Source organism: Nycticebus coucang, chromosome 9, assembly GCF_027406575.1.
Source record: "Nycticebus coucang isolate mNycCou1 chromosome 9, mNycCou1.pri, whole genome shotgun sequence".
Classification (NCBI taxonomy): Eukaryota; Metazoa; Chordata; class Mammalia; order Primates; family Lorisidae; genus Nycticebus; species Nycticebus coucang.
Genome location: NC_069788.1, coordinates 32,404,027 through 32,429,155, shown reverse-complemented (window position 1 = coordinate 32,429,155; position 25,129 = coordinate 32,404,027). Strand labels below are relative to the sequence as shown.

The 25,129-nt window shown below is 44.5% G+C and overlaps 1 protein-coding gene across 1 annotated transcript in view; it reads right to left on the bottom strand.

Moving 5' to 3' along the window:
• The window catches only part of TNFRSF21 (TNF receptor superfamily member 21), an 81,603-nt gene extending 56,905 nt beyond the window's left edge, over window positions 1–24,698 (bottom strand). Inside the window, exons 1-3 of the mRNA XM_053602211.1 lie at window positions 24,132–24,698; window positions 3,625–4,276; window positions 1,688–2,182 (exon numbers count right to left, since the gene is read on the bottom strand). Coding sequence (XP_053458186.1) covers window positions 1,688–2,182; window positions 3,625–4,276; window positions 24,132–24,221 — 1,237 coding nt within the window. The 5' untranslated portion in view covers window positions 24,222–24,698. The remainder of the gene's footprint in view (window positions 1–1,687; window positions 2,183–3,624; window positions 4,277–24,131) is intronic.
• Window positions 24,699–25,129: the final 431 nt, after the last annotated feature.

Here is a 25,129-nt window from a genome sequence, read left to right as displayed (position 1 = left end):
CAAATTATAAAGCAAAAGAGCAGAATGTTAATAACAGGTCAATCTGCTCAGAGATATGCAAATATTCTTTGTACTACTGTTGCAACTTTTCCAGAGGTTGGAATTATGTCTAAATAAAAAGTTCTTTTAAAGAAAATAAGTGGGGGGGAATTAAGGCTTTCCACAGGCAGCCGCTCCAGGGAAGAGCTGAGCTGTCTTCATCATGTCTACTCAATGTCTACACCAAATAGAAAGTCAGCCTCAGACTCATTTCCACTCAGCTTCTCACTATTAACACAAGTCAGCAAGGAGAAGCAAAATGATTTTTTAAACTTTCTCTAAATTTTCTATTGTAAAAGTAACATGTGCTTATTATAGAAAACTTGAGAAAAGTACAGAAAACTTGTCCCCCTGCACACTGGGGGAAAAAAATTATTTTGGCATATTTCCTTTTAGTCTTTATTCTAAAGTTTTTTTTTTAGTTTGTTTGTTTTTTAGAGACAGAGTCCCACTTTATTCTAAAGTTTTAAGAAGACTAGGATTAAAAGCATGTCATGGTTAAAAGCAAAAATTTTATAAAATCTTCAAGGCTAACGTAATACTCTATTATATGAATAGGCCATGTTTTACACAGTTATTTCCCTAAAACTATCCCTTTGATTATTTCCTATTTGTATTATATATAATGCTGAGTTAAAAGCTTAAGATCGTCATGCTTAAATCCTTTTTATTTTTTTAAATCCTTTTTATTTTTTGTATTTCTGAGTTATAGCTTTATGATAAATTCACACAAATGAAACTGCTGGACCAAATGGTATAAACATTTTTAAGACTCCATACAAAAGGCAAAACTGGTTTTTAGAAAAGCAGGCATCTTTGAAGAGAAAGGAGACACATGAATGTAATTATCAAAAACTGGTTGAAATTTTACTTAGGATTTATAGAAAGGGAAGTTACTGTCACAGTCTGAAAACTGCAGTCTTCAGATCACACTTAGCTGTGGGACAATTTCTGCAAGCTATGTTTTGCCCTCCAAAGAGGAAAGACCAAAATGTTCCAGCCTGTATCAACACACGCTGACCACTCGGTAACAGAGGTAAGAGACATAGGCCAAACATTGGGGTGACGACCAACATACTATCCTTTTGTCTTCTATAACCTAAAAGACCATCCTATCCTCCTGATAAAAATGGGATCCTAAAAATGTAAGTGCAAAAGAAAGTATATGGCAGGAAGGTGACAGGAATCAAAAAGCAAGGCTCAGATTCAAAAAGGCAAATTTATAACAAGTTGGCTTTTGCTCCCTCCATTTTCGTAGCAGCCCAGTCATTACAGAAAAAGCCAGGGCTCCAGCAGTGCAGAGTCTACTCCCATCTGTCCTGAACAAACAACTAGCCTCTTGTTTAGGTCAGTGGAGCCAAACCTCTCTGGACTCATTTTCTCTTCTGTTCAATAACAAACTTAAAGGTCCTAAGGGTCACTCTCAGGTCTCTGATTTGCAACATTTTCCTGTTTTAAAGTTATTCTCTCTGAACGCATGACTTCTAACAAGATGTTCGATCTCGTTTTGCATAACATGAGTATATCAGGTAGCATTTGGTTTACAAAAGAGATTTCATAAACTATGCATTTTCTATTAGAAAACAAGTACCAGGGGCCGAGTGAGGCAGGGAGATCAGTAAGCAAGGAGGAAAGGGAGCAGGCTCACCATGGCCATTGCAGTAGTAAATCCACTTCTCCCGGTTCTGGGTTGGAGTCGCGGACTTCTTCAGCCCTGCCTTCTCCACGATGGCGCTGGGATCCTGCCGGGGCCCCTTTTTCAGAGTCCTGGAGCTTTTCCGGATGCTGCACACTACTATCACCACGAGCACCAGCAGCAGGAAGAGCACAATCATCCAGGGCAGATGCTCATTGATGTCAAAATGCTTGTGCATGTTCTGTCTGGGATGGGCCCTCTTGGGGCCCTTCATGGGCGTGCTTGACTTCTCGCCCCCGGTGGCCTCCATGGATGGCAGCAGCTTCAGGATGTGTCTGTGGTGGGGGCCTTGCTGGTGGTTGACTACCTGGAGGTTTGGGAGGGTCTTGTTCATTCCTTCCTCCCCACTTGCTGAGCTTGTGTTGTCAGGGACTGTCCCTTCCTGGGTGCCATTCAGTACCTTTGGTCTAACAGAGGCAGAAGAGTTGGATTCTGTTGAGTTCATGCCTAGAAAAAAGAGTAAGGAGGGGGAAGAGCTATTCCATATTTGGGGATCTATATATTCCCTCCTGTCCATGGTCATCTCCAAACTAGGCCAGATAATCAAAGAAGAAATGACCTTGGGGCTAGAATAAATTACACTGCACATTTTCATAGAGGCCCTAATAGCACTTCCACATGGCAGGTAAAAACTGAACTGCCAAACTCACTTTCTTGTACCAAAACCAAGGGCATCCTCGGAGATCCAACATCTGAGCCTCAAGGTATCTTCTCCTGTACTTCACATACTGAGTGGACATATGTTCAGACCTCTAGTCAACTCTAAATGGTTTCCATTATTTAGAGAACTAGTTCAAATTTAATTCCTTTATTCCTTCTCCTCCTCTCCCATTTTTGACTATTTCATGATATAATGGTAAAACTGAGAACATGACTAAGAGAAAGAAAAGAGCTCAAATGCAAATCCAAGTCTGACTAGAGAAAGGTTTGGTGGGACAGATCAGGGAATAAAAGAAGCAGGACTCTCTTATCATCTGTTATCAACAAACTAAACAAGGTTTGAGCTGGTAGTTTTGTGGATTTCTTTCAGAAATGCTACCCCAACTAGTCTTAAGGAATGTGAGAGATGGGAAATTTTGAGTCCCAAGAGACACCGACTCCATATCAGTCCCTGAGAAAATCTGGAGTGTCCATCTGACTGTCTGAGGCTGTTTCTTCATTTCAAAATGGCAGGTGTAAGAAGACTCTCCAGGCCAGGAGGCACAACTCAGGCTGGTTATCAGCTCATAAAAATTCAATTCAATCAAAAAGGATTGAAAATAAAGGCTGAATTTTATATTCTGAGGTTCAGGGGGATTTCTCAGGAAAACTGGAAAACTTGATGAAAGACATGAAATTAAAATCATTGGGAAAAAAATACAGGTATTATTGTATTATTTTCTAGATGTGACTGCTACTTCCCTTTGACCTGACTCTAATTTGCTTGATTCCTGAAGCTTCTAATTTTCCTTCTTCCCTTCCTATATAATGATATTTCCTCCTCTTCTCCCTCTCCTCTGGCCATGTCTGCCCAAAACTGATGCCATGTTGGAAAACTTTTAATCTGGAAGGAATATCTAAATCACTTATTTGTTTGGCAAGTTTGAAACTGAGGCCTAAGGAGGTTAAATGACTTACATAAGGTCACATGCTGTCCTTGTTCCTCTCAGTTCTTATTATGTGACCTAGTTTTTAGATATTTGATCTGCCCTAATAGAAAACTTCTGAGTCTAAATATTTCTCATAAGTCCAAAGAAGCCAGACTTAATAGGCCACAAAATGAAGGCCTCTTCTCCAAGGGGTGAATTCGGAATACACAAAATGGAGAAAACACTGGTATAAGCTCACTCTTGGTACCTCCACTGGGCTCAAAGCCTTCCTCAAATAAAGAATTCACCAGGTTAAGTTACCTTTGGGAACGTAAGTGGAGGAGGGGACTTCATGGGAATCCGTGTGCTCAGGGTGTGAAAAGATGGCTGTGCCGGGGGGAGGCGAGGTTGTGCTGGAGAGGGATGGCAGTGTGCCACAGACGTTGTCTGCCTCCTTGGTCCCCGGCTTGATCACCACCAGGTTCTGACTCAGACAGTCTGTGTATGCTTTGCATTTCATCACACTAGAAGGCACATCAGAGAAGGTACCCCGAGCACACTGCTTACACCTCACGTCCTCAGTCTCTGTCCCTTTCTTCCGCACACCCCAACCCACAGGACACACTGTATGAGGGGCGCAGGTAGCGTTAGACTGGAACATGCCAGGCGGGCAAGTGCATTCTCGGTCAGTCAAGGCAGCACAAGGTAATTTCTCAACCATTGGCCATGGGCATGGCTGACTACAGTCATGGCATCTCTCTATGCCGTTCTCGTGCCTGGTAAAGGTCCCCACGGGGCAGCTGCTGCAGACACGCAGGCTTGTGTTGGTACAATGCTCGGACACATAAGTTCCTGCTGGACACTTGTCACAGGTTAGCACCTGGCCTGTGGCATGGTCAACATGGCGGTATGTGCCAACGAGATTCGAGGCCTTCTGTTCTGGCTGAGCAGTGGTGATGCTAAGAAATCCAAGCTGAAAGAAATAAAAGGGGAGGGGAAAGGAATAAAAACCAAGAAGGTGTTATATAGAAGCAGAGGAGCAGAAGGGACCCATAATCCCTGTGAGAGACACAGCCAGTCCTGCGTCCCTTTGGCCCTACTGCGGCTCACAGCGGAGAGAGAGAAACAAAGACTCAGATTCCTCCCTACTGGCTGCGAAGCTTTGGCCTGCTGGCCTGACCTTTGCCGCAGCTTCCTTTGTACTCATCTGTAAAATGAAGCCAACAAGCCCTCTCACATTGATTATGAGAATCAATTGATACTGTGTTTGTGAAAGCCTTTTGTAGCTAATATTAAAAGGGCCATATACTAGTCAAAATTTAAAGCAAGAGAAAAACCAACTTTCTGAATAGTTGTTCCTTTCCCAGACCCAAATGTAAAGCAGCCATTTCCGGACACCAAGGCAAAGCAACTGAGCTCCAGAAAGGCAGATACATGAGCTGCCACTTCCATGGCACCCATCGCCCCAGGTGCTAACCTGTAGTCATAGCATAATTTTTTTCAAAGGTTTTGACTACATGAAGCTGATTTTTTTTTCTTTTGCAAAACAGAGACAACCCTTTGGCATTCTTGGCAATGTGCTATGTCCTCTCAATGAAACAGCTTATGCCTTTGGAGTCACTTGCTGTTTGTTCAACCTCTGAAGGCCATAGCCACCCAAGCACCAACCAGCTGCCACCTAGGAGCCCAAAGCCGGGACCAGCAGGAAGGAATCAACAGACATTTAAATTTCATTCAAAGAGAAGAAACTTCACCCAACTAGAAAGAATTTTCCATTGTTTTCCAGAATGACACGTTGGGGCATAAGAAATTTTGTTTGTGGTACTAAATCCTGAGGCCCTTCTGAGAAGAGAGTGGTAAACATATTAAAAGAAAGCTTTTGCACTAGTAGAGATTGAGGGGTTCTGACAGTGTTTACTACCTTGAAATGGACAAAGCTTATATGTGAAGAAAATAATGGCTATCTCAAACTAAAAGCTGCCAGGCAGGCCAAATTCATTCTAACTGTGCTGTTGTATCAGTAACTAAGAGAATAAAGCAAGGATTTTTTCATAGTGATCAGATTCTGTCCTCCTTAGCACACTGACAACCCAAGACGCACTTACTTCCACCCCCAAATTTAACTATTTGAACTAAAATTCCTTTGAAGTCCTTTACCCTACCCCAGAGTTGCCTCCAGTCAAATGACATTCCATTTCATTTTATCAGAATACATTCTTTTTGTTACTATAATCTGAGACCAAATAAAAGGATAGCAGTTGATTTTCTTGTTAAGTCTTGGAAGAAGAAAAATAATCTTTTGCCTGATGATAAATTCTGAAATTTTGTAATGTCTTCTCTTTTGATTCTGGCTTTACCTTTTTTTTTCCTTCTTGTTCATTCTATTTGCAAAATAAGCCGCAGTCACCCGCTTTGAGCACGGCAGATGCACTGGCTAGAAGGAACTGTTCTGTGGAGCCCAAGTTCCATTTGGCAAGTACATGAAGGACAAGATTAGACCTAATCTCCCCAACACTAAAGACCAGACCCAAGAGGTTGCAAAAGTGGCTGTGTTCTGCCCTTTTCAGAATTATTATCTAGTGTCTACATCCAAAAGCAGCTTTACATGGGCACAGTGTTCTAAAAGTTTGAAAGATGGATCGGTAAATCCAAATGGCAGGTTATTCCACTTTAAATGAAAGCACAGAATCAAACTTGAGATCTGGCCGGGGGTGGTGGCTGGGAGGTGACGTCACTCTGGTGTGCTGTGTGATCCACATCTGCCTCCCTACCTGTGTGGGAGGCCGGGCAGTCAGCCACTCACAGCCACAAGGGTGCCTCTGCAGAACAAGCAAAGGGGGGGCACAAAGGTGTCTGTGTGGGTGTGGGGCTGGGGCCAGGCTTCCTACAGCTTCATATATTTCCCCCAAGGTATGTACTTCTAAATGTATAGTAGGGGACACTGGGTCCTGCATCAGTCCCCTGGTCACCAAAGAACGAGAGGTCTCCCTAGCTGTACACAAAACCTACTTTCAAACCCCAGTGCCCCCACACTTTTTCACACTTCAAGTGGATTTTATCAGTCTTTGTTCATTTGGAATAATAAATCAAGTTTCTAATTAAAGCAAAGCTCCTTAATCTATATCATACTGGGTAACCCACTTTAGGCAACGTGTCCCTAAAAATGGACCTTTGACCTACCTCATACTATAAGAAATGATTCTAGCTCCTACAAACAGCTGACAAATAGCGATGCCTCTGCAGTCTTGCCTGGGCTGAAGACTAGAAATTAAGTGTGTGCAAACAAACAGACACTAGGAATCTACTGGACAAATATTCATTGAAGACCTACTAGGTATGTGTATGTGTGTGAAGGGCGCCATGTCACAGGCTGAGGACACAGCCTTAGGACTGTTATTCCAGCCCTTAGGAAGTTTACAGTTGAAGGTGGGGAGGACAAAAAAACAAGTACACCAGCAATTACTTGATTGCAATTGAGATTACTGCTGAGCAGCAGAAACAGAACACTATGAGAGGAGTTTAACAGGTGCTTTGCAGCTCAGAGAAGTTAGAGAAAAGTTTTGATGTAGCTTTTAAGGATGAAGAAATAGAAATTAATGGGGAGAAGTAGAGGGGGATTAGGCACATACAGAGCAAAAGGATGAAGCGGAAGGAAGCTCAGCTCAGGAACTGGAAAGCTTGTGGCTCTATCTGAAGATGCAACAGAGCGGCCACAGTTAAATACAAGAAGCTCCACATTGTGATCTTTATCCAAAACACGAGAAGTGATTGCATGCTCATATGGGGTGGGGGAGCACAAAATGACATTTGTGAATACAAAAGTTATACAGCTGCAGGGTGGGAGGGGAAAGGGGTATGGAGGGGGAGCAGATGAGAAAATCCACTTAGAAGGTAAGAGACACCACCTTAGAATCCACCTTAGAAGGTGGAGGGTGGTGCTGACTCGGACCACGGTGGTGGCCATGGAAATGAAGCGGAGACAGTTTTGAGGGTTCGCATCAGCTGGATTTGGTGAATTGTTACTTAAAGAAGAGGGAAGAGGAAGAAATCCGTTATCAAAAGTGCATTGGAGAGAAAACACAGCTCTGTGTGCTCAGGCCAGGGGGGGATGCCAGGCAGGCTCCAAGGCCCCACTCCTGCCTCAAAGGTAGCAACTCAGCTTTAACAACTTGGTAATGGGGCTTCCAAGTAAGAATTCATCTGAAGGAAGGTTTATGACTAAAACAAGTCTGAAAATCACTTGAGTTAGAGGAACCCCCTCAGGACCTTTCCAATGCTAAACCTTAAACCCACCCTTTCCAATGCTAAACAGCTGAACCCATCTGTGCTACAAAGCTGGAGGACCGGGCCCCACAGGCGCTTTCCTTGCTGAAACCCTGCTGACAGCCAGGGGTGGCAATGAAGAGAGGACAACATCCCCTTCTCTTTGCAGAAACTTAGATGGCACCCAAGAAAAGTTACTTTCCTAAAGCCTTCAGTCAACTGATCTAAAACTAGACCTTTTTTCACTAGCCTAGCGGCAACTCCCTGATTTCTAAAAAAATTAAAACATTATAAAAATCATTCCCAAAGATGATTCTGGGGGTGCAGCAATGGGTAAAGGAGGTGAGACGGATCAAGTTCAAAATCAATATTTAAGAATGGCCCCTGGGTGATGTAAAAACAAGCTGAGGTGATACCTAAAACTAACGCTAAGGAAAAACCTGAATTAGGAGATACAGTCATTGAAAAGTACAAAAGAGCAAGGCCCAGAAGACCTGAGGCTGAGTCCTACTTGGTCAAGACCCTTAAGGCCCTCATGCGTACAGAGGTGGATGAACTACATTAGAGACTCACCAAAGCCTCAAGTCTCAAATGTAACATTAAAGTTACCCAGGAAGCTTTATAAAAAATTCACATCCCCAGTCTCATCATCAGAGAGCATTGTGGGCCTGCAGGAGGGTCACGGATACTTTTTGTTTTAGCTTTTACATATATATATATACACACACACACATATATAGCTTTCCAAGTGATTCTGATGCCTAACCAAGTCTTGGACACCCTGAACTAAGCTAGGACCTTATTGCCTCGAATCTGATTCTGAGATACATTCTAGAGACAACTCCAGTGTCAGGACCTCTCTCTCCACCTCTTATCCAACCTAGCACTTTAAACGGTTTTAGTGGACTTGTAAAATGAGTAAATAATTAGTATTTTATAATGAAAGTAAACATTTTTGTAATAATTATAAAGTACAGAGTAAGGGTGGCGCCTGTGGCTCTAATGGGTAGGGCACCCGTCCCATATGCCGGAGGTGACAGGTTCAAACCCAGCCCCCTCCAAAAAACACAAAAAAAAAAGAAAGAAAGAAAGTGCAGAGTAAAACATTTAAGTCTCTGCCCAAATCCAGTCATCCCTAGGGTGATCTGCTGTTAATTCTGACGCACATCTTTCCAGACCTTTTCAGAGCATTTACACACCCTGTGCGTGTGTGTGTGTGTACTTTAGCTGGCTGTTTCCACTGCTTCGGCTTTGTCTTGTTTGGGGGATCTGATGGAGCCGAGCCATACATACTGTTCTGTGATTCGCTTCTGTGCATCTTCCAACCTGCATTGTTGGAATTTTTCCATGTGAGAATTTTCCACGTGAGAACACAGGGACTGCTGCCTTCTGTCTAACTGTCACCAAGTTCTCTTCACCAGTATGGATAAGCCTGAATTTAGAGATTCTTCTAAGGACAGGTAGACTAATTACCTCCTTGCCCATGTGTCAGCCAATGCACTTTTCTGTCTCAATAATTCTCTCCTTCCGTTCTCTTCCCCGACCTCAGTCTCTTTTCTTTCCTTCACATTCCACATGACAGATACAAGCATACTGCTTTTGGTCTTTTGAGAACCCCTTTTTTCTGAAGTCTCAATATAACCCATAACTTGGAACGTCTCACCTCATCTTCTCATATTAATATGAATCCAGCCTCGGCGCCTGTAGCTCAGCAGCTGGGGCACCAGCCACACACACCGGAGCTGACGGGTCTGAATTCAGCCCAGGCCCAGCAAACAACAGTGACAACTACAACCAAAAAATAGCCGGGTGCTGTAGTCCCAGCTTGGGAGGCTGAGGCAAGAGAATTTCTTAAGCCCAAGGGTTGGAGGTTGCTGTGAGCTGTGACGCCACAGCACTCTACCGAGGGTGACAAAGTGACACTCTGTCTCAAAAACAAACAAACAACAAAAAAAAAACTATGAATCCACTATGTGTGTGTTTTCAGCCCATGGGTGGACCAGATCTAAAGTAAAAAGAACATTCAAGCAAAGACTTAGAGAACAAAATGCTATGTTCTTGTCCAGGGCTCTGTCTTAAAATCAGAAGGACCTTGTTTTACTCACTGAAAAAATTAGCAGGTTGAACTAGAGTGTATTTACTACCAGCCCGCCAAGAGTTTCTGACTATTTCTAAGTTCCAGCTTCTCTGTGAAGCCTTTCAAACTATTCCTAGACACCCAGATTCCAAGCAGATGAACAAACCCTTTGTCACATTTCCTGTTTCTGTTCCTCATATTGGTGCCTAATTATATATCGTCTTGTAATGTTTGCTGATGGCCTCATTAGTGTAAATACTTATCTTCCCATAATGATTACAAGCAGCTCAACGCCAAGGACAATCATGGAGATTACATTTCCTCCTTTGTGCAACCACCTTAATAATGAAGATCCTGGACATAACAAGTAAAGCATCCTCCCAGAGAGGGGCCAGCAAACCAAATCCCACAGGCCAGTTGTTCCTATAAATACGTTTACTGGAATCCAGCCATTCCTGTAGGTGTTGGCCACGGCTGCTTTCAGGATACAATGGCTGAATTGCATAGTTGCAACAGAGACCACATGGCCTGCAAACTTGAAATATTTACTACCTGGCCCTTTGCAGAAAACATCTGCCAACACCTGTACTGAATAGTCAAAAAAAAAAAAAAAAGTCAAAAAACATACAGAGACCAGAAGCTCACTCATAAGAACCGTCAGCTCTCTCTGAGAGTCTAACAATGAATACTGAGTTCTTGGCTTCCTTTCACGATACCAACTCCAACGCACACCAGATCTGATGCTTTCACCCCCTGCGTAGGACTCTCATTCACTTCCCACATGAAATAGGATGAAATGCAAACTCTTTAACACAGACAGGACTTCCTGTGGAATGCCACCCTGGCCCTCCCCTCCTCAACGGAAAACAAGTTTTCACAATCCTCTCTCATCCTCCTTTTTCCCCATCGGACTACCATATTTTGTGCTTAATACATTTATCTATTTAGTGTCTTTTCCCCCCTGGATCACAAACTCCAGGAAGGCAAGATCAGGTCTGTTTTACATATGGATGCTATCCAAGCCCCCAAGGACCCAATTCTTGGTATACCTGACAAGTGTTCCGTGGCCAAATGAATGAATGGATTTGCAGATCATAAATATCAGCAGCAAGTTAAGGGTGCTGCTGGAGGAGATTGCTGAAGACGAGCACATATATAAAAGTAAAGAGGAGAAAACCCCAAAACCTCCACAATGTAGCCACAAAAACTCAAAGAGATAAAGCAGGCTGACCTCACACCTTTCCGTGCATAGAAAAATCATTCATTTCACCTCCTAAGACCCTGAAGATCTCACTCTTGTAAATGCCTTACAAGAACCATGTTCTACATGGTGCTTAAAATGATAAGCAAATGTATTATACAAAAGGATTAAAACATCACCCCCTCATTTCCTTAAAACAGATTACACTAACTTAGTGCTTAGAATGATAAGCAGCTTAATGTGATTATTCTCCCAAAGTTACTACGCCCCACCGTAGTTCAAACTTTAGTTATCTGGAAAATTTAATGTATCTATGACCCTTATTTCACTAATAGTAATGGATAAATGAGGCAAATATCAGTGTGCCCTCCCACACTGCAGGACACAGGAGCACTATAAATATTTGCTGAATGACTAAAAGGTAAACCCAGAACAAAGCAAATTTCAAAAGAAGAAAGAGGTAGCTCTAAATGACCAGCTGTAAAGGATTCCAGGGTCTCAGTGCTCACCTGGTGAGCCACATCACACCTGTCCTGCTGTCACTTTTACTCTAGGGCATAAAGACAGGCCTAAGGGCAAGACGCATGCAGCTAGGATAAGTGCACGTCAGAACGTCGATGCCTATTGATTCTCTAACAATTTTTACTCCATGACCTCATACTCGAGTAAACGAAGGCACCTTGCCCTTTACAGTTACCACTTATTTATGTCATTCTTGTTCACTATCAAATTGTAACAATTTTTTAATGGGAAATGAGCAAATGCAAGGCAGTGATACATTTTTATCTATTCATAATTTACTAGCAGGGAGACCATCCATGGGTTTACTGTAGAATTCTTTTCATGCTGCATAAAACTAGCATTTTTAAGAGGAAATTTAGTTCCTGCGGAGATGATAAGGCAACCAAGCGACTCCTCAGACGGTGACAATAAAACACACGAACAGATGATCAAAAGGCAAAAGCCAGGCAGAGCTGAACGCCCCCCTCTCAGAATTTGGGACCATTTTCTTTTGAGCATCACATCAAAGTTGTAATAGCAAGACACAAACTGCTTGGAGAGAAAAGAAAGAATACTTGAAGGGGAAAGCTTTAAGATAACGTTCCCGCAAATCCCAGATACCACAGTTCCCAATGATGTTATATAAATGTAGTCGGCTCTTGCATTTCCTGCCATCCTCCTGATTTAAAGAAAAAAAAAAGTCTTCTGTTGCTAGGGCAAAAACAGGGACTGTTTTTATAATAAAATTGGCGACTATAGAGAAGTCCAGGCTAGAATGTGCTGACTACAGGACTGGAGGTAGGCAAGCTCAGGGGACACCGGTAAAAAGAATATCCAGGCAAGACTTAACCCAGATGCTATTTTGCCTGGAATCTGCAATGCAGAAGAGCCTGTGCCCTCAGCAATCAGTCTTTGGGCTGCAGAACTTAAGTCTCTTTTCCTCTCCTTAGAAATAACTATTTCTAAGCCCTCCCCCACATGAAGAAGGCAAGAGTAGGCTGCTCATTTGTTTAGTCACTAAGTAGTGAATGAATTGACATTACATAGGGGACACTAGGATAGGTAGAGAGGGAATTTTGCCCTGCACGGTGCTTACTAAGGATTTATAGAAGAGCATATAAACCAAGGTAAAACCAAAGACTCCAGCAGGCACTCAACTCCAGCATGAAAGTAAATATTAATATAAACAAAATCTATTTCAACCCAGAGTGTGCCAGACAGGCCCAGCTCTCTCAGGTACTAGCTGGGTGTGATCATGTGATATATTAATAAGAAGAATATATATATGTATTAAGCGATAAGAACGCTTAAGAAAATAGGCATAGATGTGGGACATTTCTTAAATGGATAGAAACCATTTGTAACAAATGGACAGCCAATACAGATGGCTTCCAACATGTACTTTCTAAAACCTTGAAATTTCCAGAGTAGTGGGTGTTTTTTGTTCGCTAATGAGATGACTGATGGCTGGGGGCCCCTGAGATATCTTTGTCTTTCAGGTAACCAAGGCATGATTAGAGAGTTGACACTTTTAGCCTATCTCCAAATTCTAGGGAGGAAAACGGGGCTAAAAGTTGAGTTGATTACCAATAGCCAATGATGTATCAATCACATCTAAGTAATGGAGCCTCCATAAAAACTCAAAAGCACACTCTGGGAGGCCGAGGCGGGTGGATTGTCTGTGCTCACAGGTTCAAGACCAGCCTGAGCCAGAGCAAGACCTCGTCTCTAAAAATAGCCAGGCATTGTGGCGGGTGCCTGTAGTCCCAGCTACTTGGGAGGCTGAGGCAAGAGAAATGCTTGAGCCCAAGAGTTTGAGGTTGCTGTGAACTGTGATGCCATGGCACTCTACTGAGGACTATAAAGTGAAACTGTCTCAAAAAAAAACAAAAATCTTAGAGGAAGAGAGGCATGGAGAACACGTGAGTAGCTGAACGCCTAGAGGCTCGTGGTGAGCTCGGGAAGGGCCTGGGGACTCCACGCTCTCCCCACACGCCTTGTCCTGTGCTTCTCTTCCATCTGGCTGTTCATCTATCTCCTTTGTTAAGAAACCGGTAAATGTAAATCAAGTGTTTCCATGCGTTCGGGGTGCTGTTCTAGCAAATCAGTCAAACCTGAAGAGGGGTTGTGGAGCGCTGATTTATAGCTAGTGAGTAAGAAGTACAGGTGAACAACCCGGGGCTGGTAATTGGCAAGTGGAAGTGTGGGCAGTCTTGCGGGACTGAGCCTCTAACCTGTGGGTTTTGCCGCTTCCTCCTGGTGCATACTGCCAGAACTGAATGGAAGTGGAGGACCCCCAGCTTGTGTCCGCTGGAGAATCCGGTTTCAAAAGTGTTGTGTTGAGCGATGTGTGAGAGTAGGAAAACACGTGGAGTTTCTTCTGTCCTTAATTCTGAGTAGCCTCGGCGAGCGGCTCACTCCTGTGTCTCTGTTTGCTCATCAGCATGAAGGAGATAATAGTAACACCTACTCTTGAGTGATTGTTTTGAGAATTAATTGTTCATATAGATAAATCGAGCAGAACATGCCTAACACATATCAAGTGTTCCAAAAATGTTATTTTCCTTTCACTCCCACGAACTTATCATTTTATTGCATTTTAGCTTTATTCCGTTGGGATTACACAATCTTATAAAACAACCCAATTAAAATGCAAATATCCAATTCATGAGAAGTACAGCAAAGACTCCAGATTTTATTTGATTTTACTTTATTATAGAGACAGAGTCTCACTCTATTACCCAGGGTAGAGTGCCATAGCATCACCCTAGTTCACAGCAACCTCAAACTCCTGGATTCAAGCTATCCTCCTGCCTTAGCCTCCAGAGTGACTGGAACTACACTACAGGCACCCACCACGATGGGGCTGTGAGCTAGGCTGATACTCTAACCTGGGCAATAGACTGAGACTCTGTGTCAAAAAAAATAATAAGTATATATGTAAACTTAAATTTTCTGTTATTAAATATAATAATATTAAAAGTAAAATGTAAAAAAGATGCCATACACAGCCAATAAAAGCTTATAACCAAAAATGTAGAAAGAATTAATGCAAACGAGGTTAACAGAATTTCCACTCACTAGATAAGACAGCAGACTACAGGAGTACATAATTATAAAGGTAATCATTATATGGATAAATTTATGACACCACTAGCAACTACTGAAATTAAAATTTGCACAACCAAGGGCCCTGACATATTAAAAGCAGCATAAATAAAATTATAAACTCCAACGCTGGCAAGCTTGTGAAGTGGAAAGCACATTCATAGGTGGCTGGTAGCCCTCTAAATTAATTCAGTCTTCCTGAAAACAGTCTGGCAATTTGCAGCAAAAACCATAAAACTGTTCATTCATTTCCTTTGACCCAGCAATTCCACTTTGGGGAATACACCTTGAGGAAACAAACCAAAAGGAGAAAAAGAGGAACTGGTTTGTACAGAGACAACTTCATTAACACTGGGTATAGTGGAAACAGCCATCCAAGTATCCAACAGCAGCTGAACGGCTCAACACACCAACAACCAGAAGGACTGCAGCTATTCCACAGGGCAGGCCTGAAGGCCTGAACTGACATCAATCACAAATCCCACCCACTTCTCCCGCAGGATTCCCTTTCAAAGTAATCAGACCACCACAGACTGCTCAACTTAGGAACCGGGAGTCAGCCTTGATCTTTGCTTTTTTTCAACATCGCCTGCCCCCTCCTACATGACATCCATAAACTCTCTCCAAAATCTCTATCCCCATCTTCACTGCCACCACTACTCCAGTATGACAATCTCTACCTTGAACTACTCTAATGCATTCTAAATGGCCTCCTGCTTCTATGCCCCCCTCTCTAATCCATTCTCCACAGAGCTGCCAGAGTGATGTTTTAAAATAAATCAAATTCAAGACATAAAATTACCTTGCTTTCCACTGCATACAGCAATCATCTGATGACTTCACTCCCTAAAGGGTCTTGTATAATCTGGCCCCTGCCTGCCTTTCCAACCTCAATCCAGGCTCTCATGGCCCCCATTCACTGAGCGCAAAGCACAATGATCTTTTATTCTCTGAACACAAGGCCTTTTCCCTTCCTTTGGGCCCTTCCATCTGCTATTCCCTCCTATTAGCACACTCTTCCTTCTCCTCCTTGAATGGCTGGTTCTTACTAAACACCACACCTTCTATGAACTCCGGAGGGAGAGACCATGAAAACAACCTTTCACTATCATATACCCAGACTCTAGCAGTGCCTGACATCTAAGAGATGCTGCACAAATTTTCTTAAATGGCTGAAAGATATATCTCGGCAGGACAAGAGACAATAGCTGTACAAAGAAAAGCAGCACATAAGCAAGTACATACACATTCATTTTAACTATACAGAAATACTGTCCATGAATTGAATTGAATTCAGAAGTCATATAAAGAAAATTCCATATCTGCTAGGTTCTTCAAGTTCATCAACTTGTTTACATTTAAAATGTTCTTTCTCAGTATTGAGATGTAGCTCAATCTCCAGCTACCCTCTACCTTGTCTAGAATGAAGGAACAGGCAGTTTAAAACAAGATCCTTCTGGAATTCATTCAACAATAGTTTATTGCTTACCTATTATGTGTCAGTAACTACCGTGTGCAGGACCCTGAGCCACAAGCACAAAGAAGAAGAGACATTGTCTTTGAGAAGCTGAAACAACACTGGCCCCGAGCATTCCAAATGCAGAGAGAAACACGGATAAACCTTGTCCATTTTGTTATTCTTCCTGGACTAGGTATGTATGGTGTCAACTCAAGAGGAGAGACCACTGACTTACAGACAACAAGAGCAAAGACTGAGTGATAACCAGCTAAATTACTCTGAGAACCCGTCCCTGTTTGACTTTGATTCTCTTTCTCCCTTGCTAACCCTCCCATCTCTCCTGATACCCATTGAGCAGACCTGGCCATACTTGGATGATATCAGTAATAGTCTTTCCCAGAGGATTTTCTGGGGAGGCCAGAATTCTAACCACTTTTCCAGGACAAATATTTAAACAATTTCCTCTCACCCTTTGCCTTTCTCTAGTCTACTTAGTCTCTACAATCTACAAAGAGATATTGAAAAGCTTGCTTAAGAGGGTGCTACCAGGGCTGGCACAGTGGCTCATGCCTGTAATTCTAGCATTCTGGGAGGCCAAGACAGAGGATCCCTTGAACTTAGGAGTTCGAGACCAGCCTGAGCAAGGGCGAGACCTCATCTCTACTTCAAGTTGCAATACTGGCCGGGAGTGTTGTCTCATGCCTGTAATCCCAGCACTCTGGGAGGTGGAGGTGGGTGGATTGCCTGAGCTCATGAGTTCAAGACCAGCCTGAGCTAGAGTGAGACCCCCGTCTCTAAAAATAGCTGGGCATTGTAGTGGGAACCTGTAGTCCCAGCTACTCAGGAGGTTGAGGCAGGAGAATTGCTTGTGCCCAAGAGTTTAAGGTTGCTGTGAGCTATGATGCCATGGCACTCTACTGAGTATGACAAAGTGAGACTCTGTCTCAAAAAAGAAAAAAATAATAAATAAAATAAAATAGAAAAATTAGCCAGGTATGGGGGGCTCGCCTGTAGTCCCACCAACTTGGGAGGGAAGCTATAGCAGGAGAATCGCTGGAACTCAGGAGTTTGAGGGTGCTGTGAGCTGGGCACTCTAAGCACTCTAGCCTGGGCAATAGAGTGAGACTGTCTCAAACACACACACACAGAGGACCACTCAAATCATAGAGTTAAACCAGTATCTAAGAGACCTGAATGAAAAGTGAACAGAAGAAATACCAATAACAGATGGTATAAGCCAATGTATTTATCCTATACAAATAATCAGGCTGGCAGCAGCAAAGAAAACCCTAAAACATCTTCAAGTTCTCAGGCTAAGTGAGTTGAAACTACATTGCTAAGCAGAACCCATGTCACACTGTTACTCACTAAGCAAATATTTTTCAAAATGACCCAAGTAGCGGGAAAGGGGAGCACCCACTCCCTATTTATAACATGTCAATTTGCAGGAGTATCTTTTCCATGTCAGCCATGGTGCCATGGCCCGTCAGAGTCACACCATAGGAAAATGCTTGCCAATAACTCTAGGCCCTCCCCTTTCAATTCACACACAGGTTGTTCTCACTTTATAACCACTAGTTTTGGCAGAACTTCCAAGCACCATCTTGGAGCAGAACTGCTCACCAGATTCCCGGAAAAATAATGTGTTCGTGGGTAAAAATCATTCATTTTAGAGGAAACAAAACTCTGATAAATTAAAGTGACCCACACTTGGCAAAAAGAGCAACATGCACAAAGCCACACTGACCTAGACTTGAATCCTCTCTCCGGTAGTTGCCAATTGCATGATCATAAACCTCCAATTTCATTCCCTTATCTGTAAAATGGGACTAATGCTAAGATTTATTGTAAGATTTATTGAGATCGTTTGTACAAGATATCCAATACAATGTCAATGGTAAACATTCAGTAAATAAGGGCTGGTGGCATCAATATCAATGATTAATATTAACAGCCACTTTCTTATTCCTCCCCTCTGTGCCCTCAGAGCTGAAGCCTACTGAATCCATAGCTGGTCTGATTTAGGATTCATGGATTCACTCTCCTCTCCTCTCTCCTAAATCCATTAAGCTCATGTTCCTTTTCCCAAAACAGATTTGCAAATGGCACCAAGCAACAGAGCCACCCAGCAGTTCTGGCAGCAAAGGAGCAAATGGAAAATTATATAAAGATTAGATAATCAGCCTTGCTGTGATTTAGCTTACTAAGCCCCTTCTTCTTCTTCTTTTTCTTTTTGTTGTTTTTGGTTTTTAGTTTTGTTTAGAGCAAAGTCCTAGGTATAATTTTCAAATATCTAAAGAGAAGATATTTACACAGGGCAGTGCCCTGACCCCCCACCTACACTCTGCCCAGTTCCACACTGCCTGAGATTCCTCTGAGCACAAATTTTCCACCACTCCAAACATCTGTCATCTCCAAAGCCAGGGCACTGAAGTGAAAATTCTCCTGGTGGCCTTCAGCACCCCTCAAGAACAGTGAGATCACTACTGCTTTGAGTCAGCAACCTAAGTATCAGGGAGTCCCACCTCTCTACAGCCAGCCTTACTTACATCTTCCAGGTTCCCCCCAAGTTGTAACCTCTGCCCAGGCTCCTCTTGGCTTCCATTCAGGTTGGAACTGGGGGTGGTAAAAAAGCCAGGTGGCAGCATGCAAGCCAATTTAGGATTCCTGTTTATTTTCTGGTATTTGACTAACACAAACATCGAGGCGAGGCCAGTATTTATTCATGATCTCGCCCCTCTTCCTAGAGAATTAAAGCTCAGCAGCTGCTACTGCAGCAGCCACCAAGTCCAGGCTCCTACTCACGCTAAGAGGGAATTCAACTTTGGAGACCAAGCTGACTCCCATTCTGGCTTCAGCTGTCATTCTGTCAAACACACACATCTGCCTATAATGGTATAGACTCAGTCTGCTTCAAGTGATTACTGGACACATGCCCAGTGCTCTGGGATAACCTGGGCTCTTCTTGTCACAGAAGAGAAGCACCTGAGTTTGCCAAGAAGTTGCTGGTGACCGGACATCACCGGAATTTGCCAGGCCTGCTTAGGGAAAGAGGGCCAGCAGAGTATTATTAGTGCTTACTGGAAAACAGGCATAGTGATTTCCACAAGGAAAAGTCCCTCAGTTCATACTGGCCACCGAGTATTCTGACAAGGCATCTGAATGTGTTCTGTCACCCCTTCCCCTCAAAAGAATTATGCTTACTTAAGCTCATTATAGTTTACAAGGTGTTTCATAAAGGGCCAGCTGAACCCTAAACCAATTTACAATTTCCCTATGGAGCCTCCAAAGAGGATTTACCTCTCATCACGGTGGATGTAGTCAAGTGCAGAGTTAAAGTGTGATGGCTCCACATTCTGATCTACAACGCAGAAAGCATACAGACTGCCTGCCAGAGCCAGCCCAGGAGCTTACACCTACCTGCACCTACCCAATAAAGACATACCTGGAGACAGGCTCTAAAACTGTCCTGTAAAATACAGCAATACCTGCGCTCACCACATCCAACTAGACAGACTAGCTACACTAAGATTCGCAGTGTAGGCAGTTGGTGGACCTATGCCTATTTGGTCTCAGTTTTTTTCCGTCCAACGTAAGGTAATCCTTAAGTCCCATTTACAAGGAATTCTTTTTTTTTGCTGACTTAATATGCTTCTGTATTTATTTACACTGGAAGTTGGTTAGTTTGGGGCTGGACCTGAGGGAGATCCAAACATATGCCTTTGGAAACAGTGGGTGAGAAAGCTCCATCCCACTCTACACATCTGACTGTAGGGATGACTCATGGGGTAAATGAGGAATCCTGCATTCCTGGGCAGATTCTGGCTTCCCTGTGCCTCTGATTAAAAGTCACCTTGCCTGCTGAGGCTAAGAGCCTTGGAGTTTTCTCTCTCTGCTTCTCAGACTGACAGCCAAAGTTATGTCAGGTTTGTTTGTTTGTTTGTTTGGCAAGTGTGCAACAAAACTTACTGAGGAAAAGAAATAGGTTTACAGAGCAAGATAAAGGTTTACAGAGGAACATACGTTCATCATATACAACAAACGGGCTCCCTTGTCGTGGCAAAAAGGGCCTTACTTCAGGTATTTGGAAGATTTTGGCATCGGTCTCATTTGGTGTAGCACTCTGAGTAGGGGACATTCATGTACGATGCCATGTGAGCAAGTGAAACCCAACCAGAACTACTTATGACCTTGCTCACTGTATACACATATTAATTTTACCTTCACCTTATATACCATATAAATTTTACCAAATCCCACTTCATGCCTAGGCTTCCACTGCTGAGGGCACTGCCTCACTCAGGAAGGGTGGGCTCAATGTAGGCTTATGTGAAAATGAAAAATAAATCGTTTCCACAATATAGTTTATTTTTTCCCCTCAACCAAAATATAGGGTGTTAGATCAGTAGCCTATCATGCTTTCATGTTCTAGGGTTACAGAATTAAGGTATATAAAAAGGGTGCTGAGTGAGGTGGTTCATTCCTGTAATTCTAGGACTCTGGGAGGCAGAGGCAGGAGGATCACTTGAGCTCAGGACCAGTCTGAGCAAGAGCAAGACCCCATATCCACTAAAAACAGAAAAATTAGCCAGGCATTGTGGCAGGCACCTGTGGTCCCAGTTACTCGGGAGGCTGAGATAAGTGCATCACTTGAACCCAGGAATTTGAGGTTGCTGTGAGCAAGGCTGCTCTTATGGTGCTCTAGCCTGGGGCAACAGAGTGAGACTCTGTCTCTAAAAAAAAAAAAAAAAGGGAAAAAATCTTTTGGATATATAATTTAAAGTTTTCCTTGAACTTGCCACCAAGTCTTGGTAACATTCAGGACTTCACTCACCATCAGACCACCCGACACCTGCCTAGTCAAACAGCCTAAGTAGAGTACTAATGTCCTGAGTAATTTCCATGGGTAAGTGGAATCCAGTGGTAGCACTAAGCCAGATGTCCAGTCTCAATGACAGGGACAAACACTGATACTTGGCACTTTCTAGCCAACCACACAGTTGGACAGGCTATCACTGCAAATGGTCCCTTATCTGGAATTCATAATTCATGCAAAAGAGTGGTTTCCAAAACTCCAGGCCTGACTTCCTTATCACGTATGGCTCCCTTCTCGTCCAACTGCCCCACTGCCAACATGCTGTTTGTGCAGTCAAAGCAAGCTCCCTGACAGCAAGAGCCATCTCTGGCTGAGTAGTGTCAACCAGGCAAGTCCTTCTTTAACACTAGCATAAACCTAAAGGTCTCATTTATCTTGTCTCCAGACTTTGGGCCTGGAACACATATCATGCCTTTCAGTTTGTGTTTTACTTCCCAATATCATGCAGACACTTCAACTCATCAGAAACAGACATGTGAGCAGCAAAAACACTTCCTTCCAAAGGCACCCATGTCATTCTCATTTACGTTCTGCACCAAACCAAACCACCGTCTCAGCTTCCCCCGGTGAGCCTTCTCTGTTGTTATATTTCGTCATCAAGCAGTTCGGACTTGGGAAACAGGCATTATGGCACAGGAGTGGGGGAGAACATGAGCTGAGGAGTCGGCAGACCTGAGTTCCAGCCCCAGTGCCATCACCTGTGGCCTAGAACAAAGCAACAAAGTTGTTGGGGCCTTCACTTTCTCATCTGTAAAATAGAGAGAATACCCCCTGCTTCACACAGAGGCTGAGAATAAATGAGATACTATGTATAAAGGCGTGTAGTCATTGCTCTCTATACACACACATGTGTATCAGCTACACATACATCATATTAAATTGCGTGCATATAGATTAGTACATTTTAAGGTTTGTAGTAAGCTGTCTTTCATGCAGTTAGCCTATCATGACAAAAAAATGGTATCAAAAAGTAATGACAAATAGAAAAAGAGAGATATTTGAAAGAAGAGAGGCAACTGAAAGGCATAATAAACAGAACATTGTACAGAGATTATTTCTTTTTAGTCCAACCGCAACATGTGGGCATGTCACTTATCTCTGCAGCCCGCCCCACCCCCAGTAGTGTTCTGAGTACCCTGCCATGTTTACTGGGCTTCCGTACCTGATGTCTGTCATTGAGATATGGCCAACAATCCCAAAGGGATAAATACTCCTTAGAACAGTGTCATGAGATCATCCTTTTACACATTAACAAGGCTTGCCCTGAGAACTCAGGGGTGCAGAGTGGGGATGGGAAAGACAAAAGACGGTTCCTCCACACCCTGGTGGGGGTTATGACGTAGTCCTGATGATCCCTGCCACACCCTCTGAGTCACCCTTGAAGATGATGGGGTCCACCCCATGCCATTCCATGAATTGAAGTGAGGACTTTTTATTACAGTTAGAGAAAAATAAGAAATCCTGTTTTGGTTATTGCCTTTACACTTCTTCTAAGTCTCAATATTAATTTCTTTTTTTTTTTTTTCAGCAGCCAAATTTAAACTATCAGGTCTTCAATTGCAAATCCAGTACACAATTTTTAGGTAAACTGAGTTTGAAGATTTAATTAAAAAAGGAGCTGAACCCTTTTCAGTCAGTTAGAACAACCTACCCTATGATTACATTGACACCTTTCTTTAAGCACCTATTTCATGCTAAAAGGTACACAACACTTTAAGATTTAATCTGAGAGTGGACTCTACAGGGAGCATAACAATCAGGTGTGGTGGAGGCACCCAACAAACATGTGGTATGTGACAGCAGTGGATGGAAGGCCCTGAAAATGGAAGCCCAAGGAGAGCCCCGACTCCACGATATTAGGATCAGTGTTTCCAACGTTTTCCTCTACACAAGACTGTCCATCCAGGTCCACTAGCCTAAGAAACACCCTACTGCTTATCATCCATCACATTTGCTTCCAAGATGCAAACCTGGAGTTTGCCGTTACTACAAATGAGCAGAAAAGATTTTCTGAAGTAGACTGGGGCTTGTCTCATTATAAATGCGAACAGCAACAAACTTTTCTTTAGTCTTTCTCTCCCTCTTAAAACACACAAGGAACCAGAGTGTCTGTAGGATAAATTCTCAGGCCATAGCAACTGCAGTGCTCTGAGATCTGAGCAGTTCTTGGCTGGCCAGGCCTTAAGCCCTTTGGGGGAAGGAGACAGTAAGCCTGCCTTTTCCCTTACACATCCCTGTTTGTTTTCTGTTTTTGCTTGGCTTTTTAACTAAGAATCTCCATCCTCCCTTCAGGGATAAAAGATAGGCATGAGAAGCTTATAATGGCTCAAAAGGGTTTGATGTCAAATTTTTTCCCACCTAACTTGACCCTTCACCTCAATGTTTGGAAATAAGAGAAGGGGATTTGGGGAAGGAGGAGGATTAAGTTTTAGGTCAAGGGTGGTTTCAGGCTTTGACTAGGTAAGTGATGGACGGAGGATGATGTATGGGGCATGCCCCAGATGTGGATGCAGCTCAAGCGATGAAGGAGCCTGCACCACCCTGCAGGTCACCTGCCTAGCCACAGGCAAACGAGTGATAAGAAACATTGGAGAAAATGCATCTTCCTTTATACAGATCTCTTTCCCCCCTCCCCCCACTCTAGTACCAGAGAGCTGGCTGGCTGGAAGCCGGCGCTTTGGAGGCGCCTGAGAGTGGATCGAATCTAGGGGTTCTGTTTGGTGTGCAGAGACTGGGACCCATCTGGGCCAAGAAGGGGCAGGCATGAGGGTGAAGGGATGGAGGAAGGGGCGGCTCGCGCCCCACTCGGGAATGCACCGCGCGGAAGCACCAGCAGGTTCTCCGTGTCCGGCGCGCACCGGTGCCGCTCTCTCTCACTGCGGTAGCATCCCGACATGACACTGCAGCTGCAACAAAGCGCCGGCCACCCCTAGCCCTCGGCGCCCGACACCGCAGCCCCTGCCCCACACTGAGAGGAGGGGCAGTGGCCACGGGTGTGAGACTGTGGGAGTGGAGTTGGAGGATGAAAGATAGGCCGAGCTGGGGCAAAGCCCCGAAATGCACAGGAAACCAGGCGACCACTTCTAGCGCCTCCTCCAACGCAGCCAGGCTGCAAGGAAAAACAATTCGCCTTCTTCCCGAGCCCCAGCGGAGCCCCACGATTCCCTCGAATGACCTAGTCCGGGCCCTCCTGCAGGCTGCCTTCCCCTCTACCACCTCCGCGCCCCCTCCCAGTCTCAGCCGCGCGCCTCCCGAAGCCCCGGCCCGGGGACCCGCCCAGCTCGCGGACAGCGACTCCCTCTGCTCCGGCGCGGCCGCAGCCACGGTACCCCCAAGCGCTCACCAGGAGAAGGGAGCCTGCGATCATCGTGGCTCGGGCCGGGCAGGCGGAGCGTCTGCAGGAGGCGAGGGTGGTGCTCGCAGAGGTCCCCATGGCTGAGCCAGGGGCTCGCAGGGGCGCCCGGGGCGCGCGGCCCCACGGCAGCTGGAATCGGCGGCTGCTTCTGCCCAGCGCCGCATCCACGGCCGCCTCGCGGGCCGGGAGCCCATCTACCTCCAACACCCCATGTGCACTGCGGCAGCCGGCAGCAGGGCAGAGGAGGGAGGCGGCAAGGGAGGCTCGGGGGCGCTCAGCACCTGTCCAGCGGCGCGGTCACCCGGGCGGGGAGAAGCAGCCGCAGCTGCAGCCGGCGCCTCCCGGCGCTCTCCTCCGACAGCGGCTTCGGAGAACTAGGGAGGAGGGCTGGGCGCGGGAGAGCAAAGGAACAACTTCCCATAGCGAAGCTTCCAGCCACTGCCAACCACCGTCCTCCGCTGCCCAGACCGGCCGGCGAGGGACTGAGTCGGGTGGCCACCGGGCTCGGGGACACACGTGGTGGCGCGGAAGGGGCGGAGGACCAGCCCTTTGTGATGTCACCGCAGAGGAGGCTGGGCTCTTTGTGCGGTCGGAAAAGCGAAGGCGTTCCAGGTGAAGTCGGGAGGAAGAGGGTGCCCCTTGGCGTTCGCTGAAGAAACTGCATTTGCTTGCTGACCCAGGGAAAGCGCGCACATCCCTCGCCTAACCTTACTTCTTTTTTCCAGGATAATTCTAGGTAAATTATTTCTCAGGCTGACTCCTCTCCATTGCTCTGACACCAGTATTAAAAACAACCACAGACCACAGAGCACTTACATCAACTGCGTGATCACAAAGAGACTTGTTCGTTGCTCCTTAAACTTTGCCGCCCATGGGAATCAATCACCTACAGAGTTTAACACGGATGTATGAATTCTCAACTTCAGAAATTCTTATTTACTTGGAATAGGATGTGACCTGACATAGGCAATGGAATTTTCAAAGTT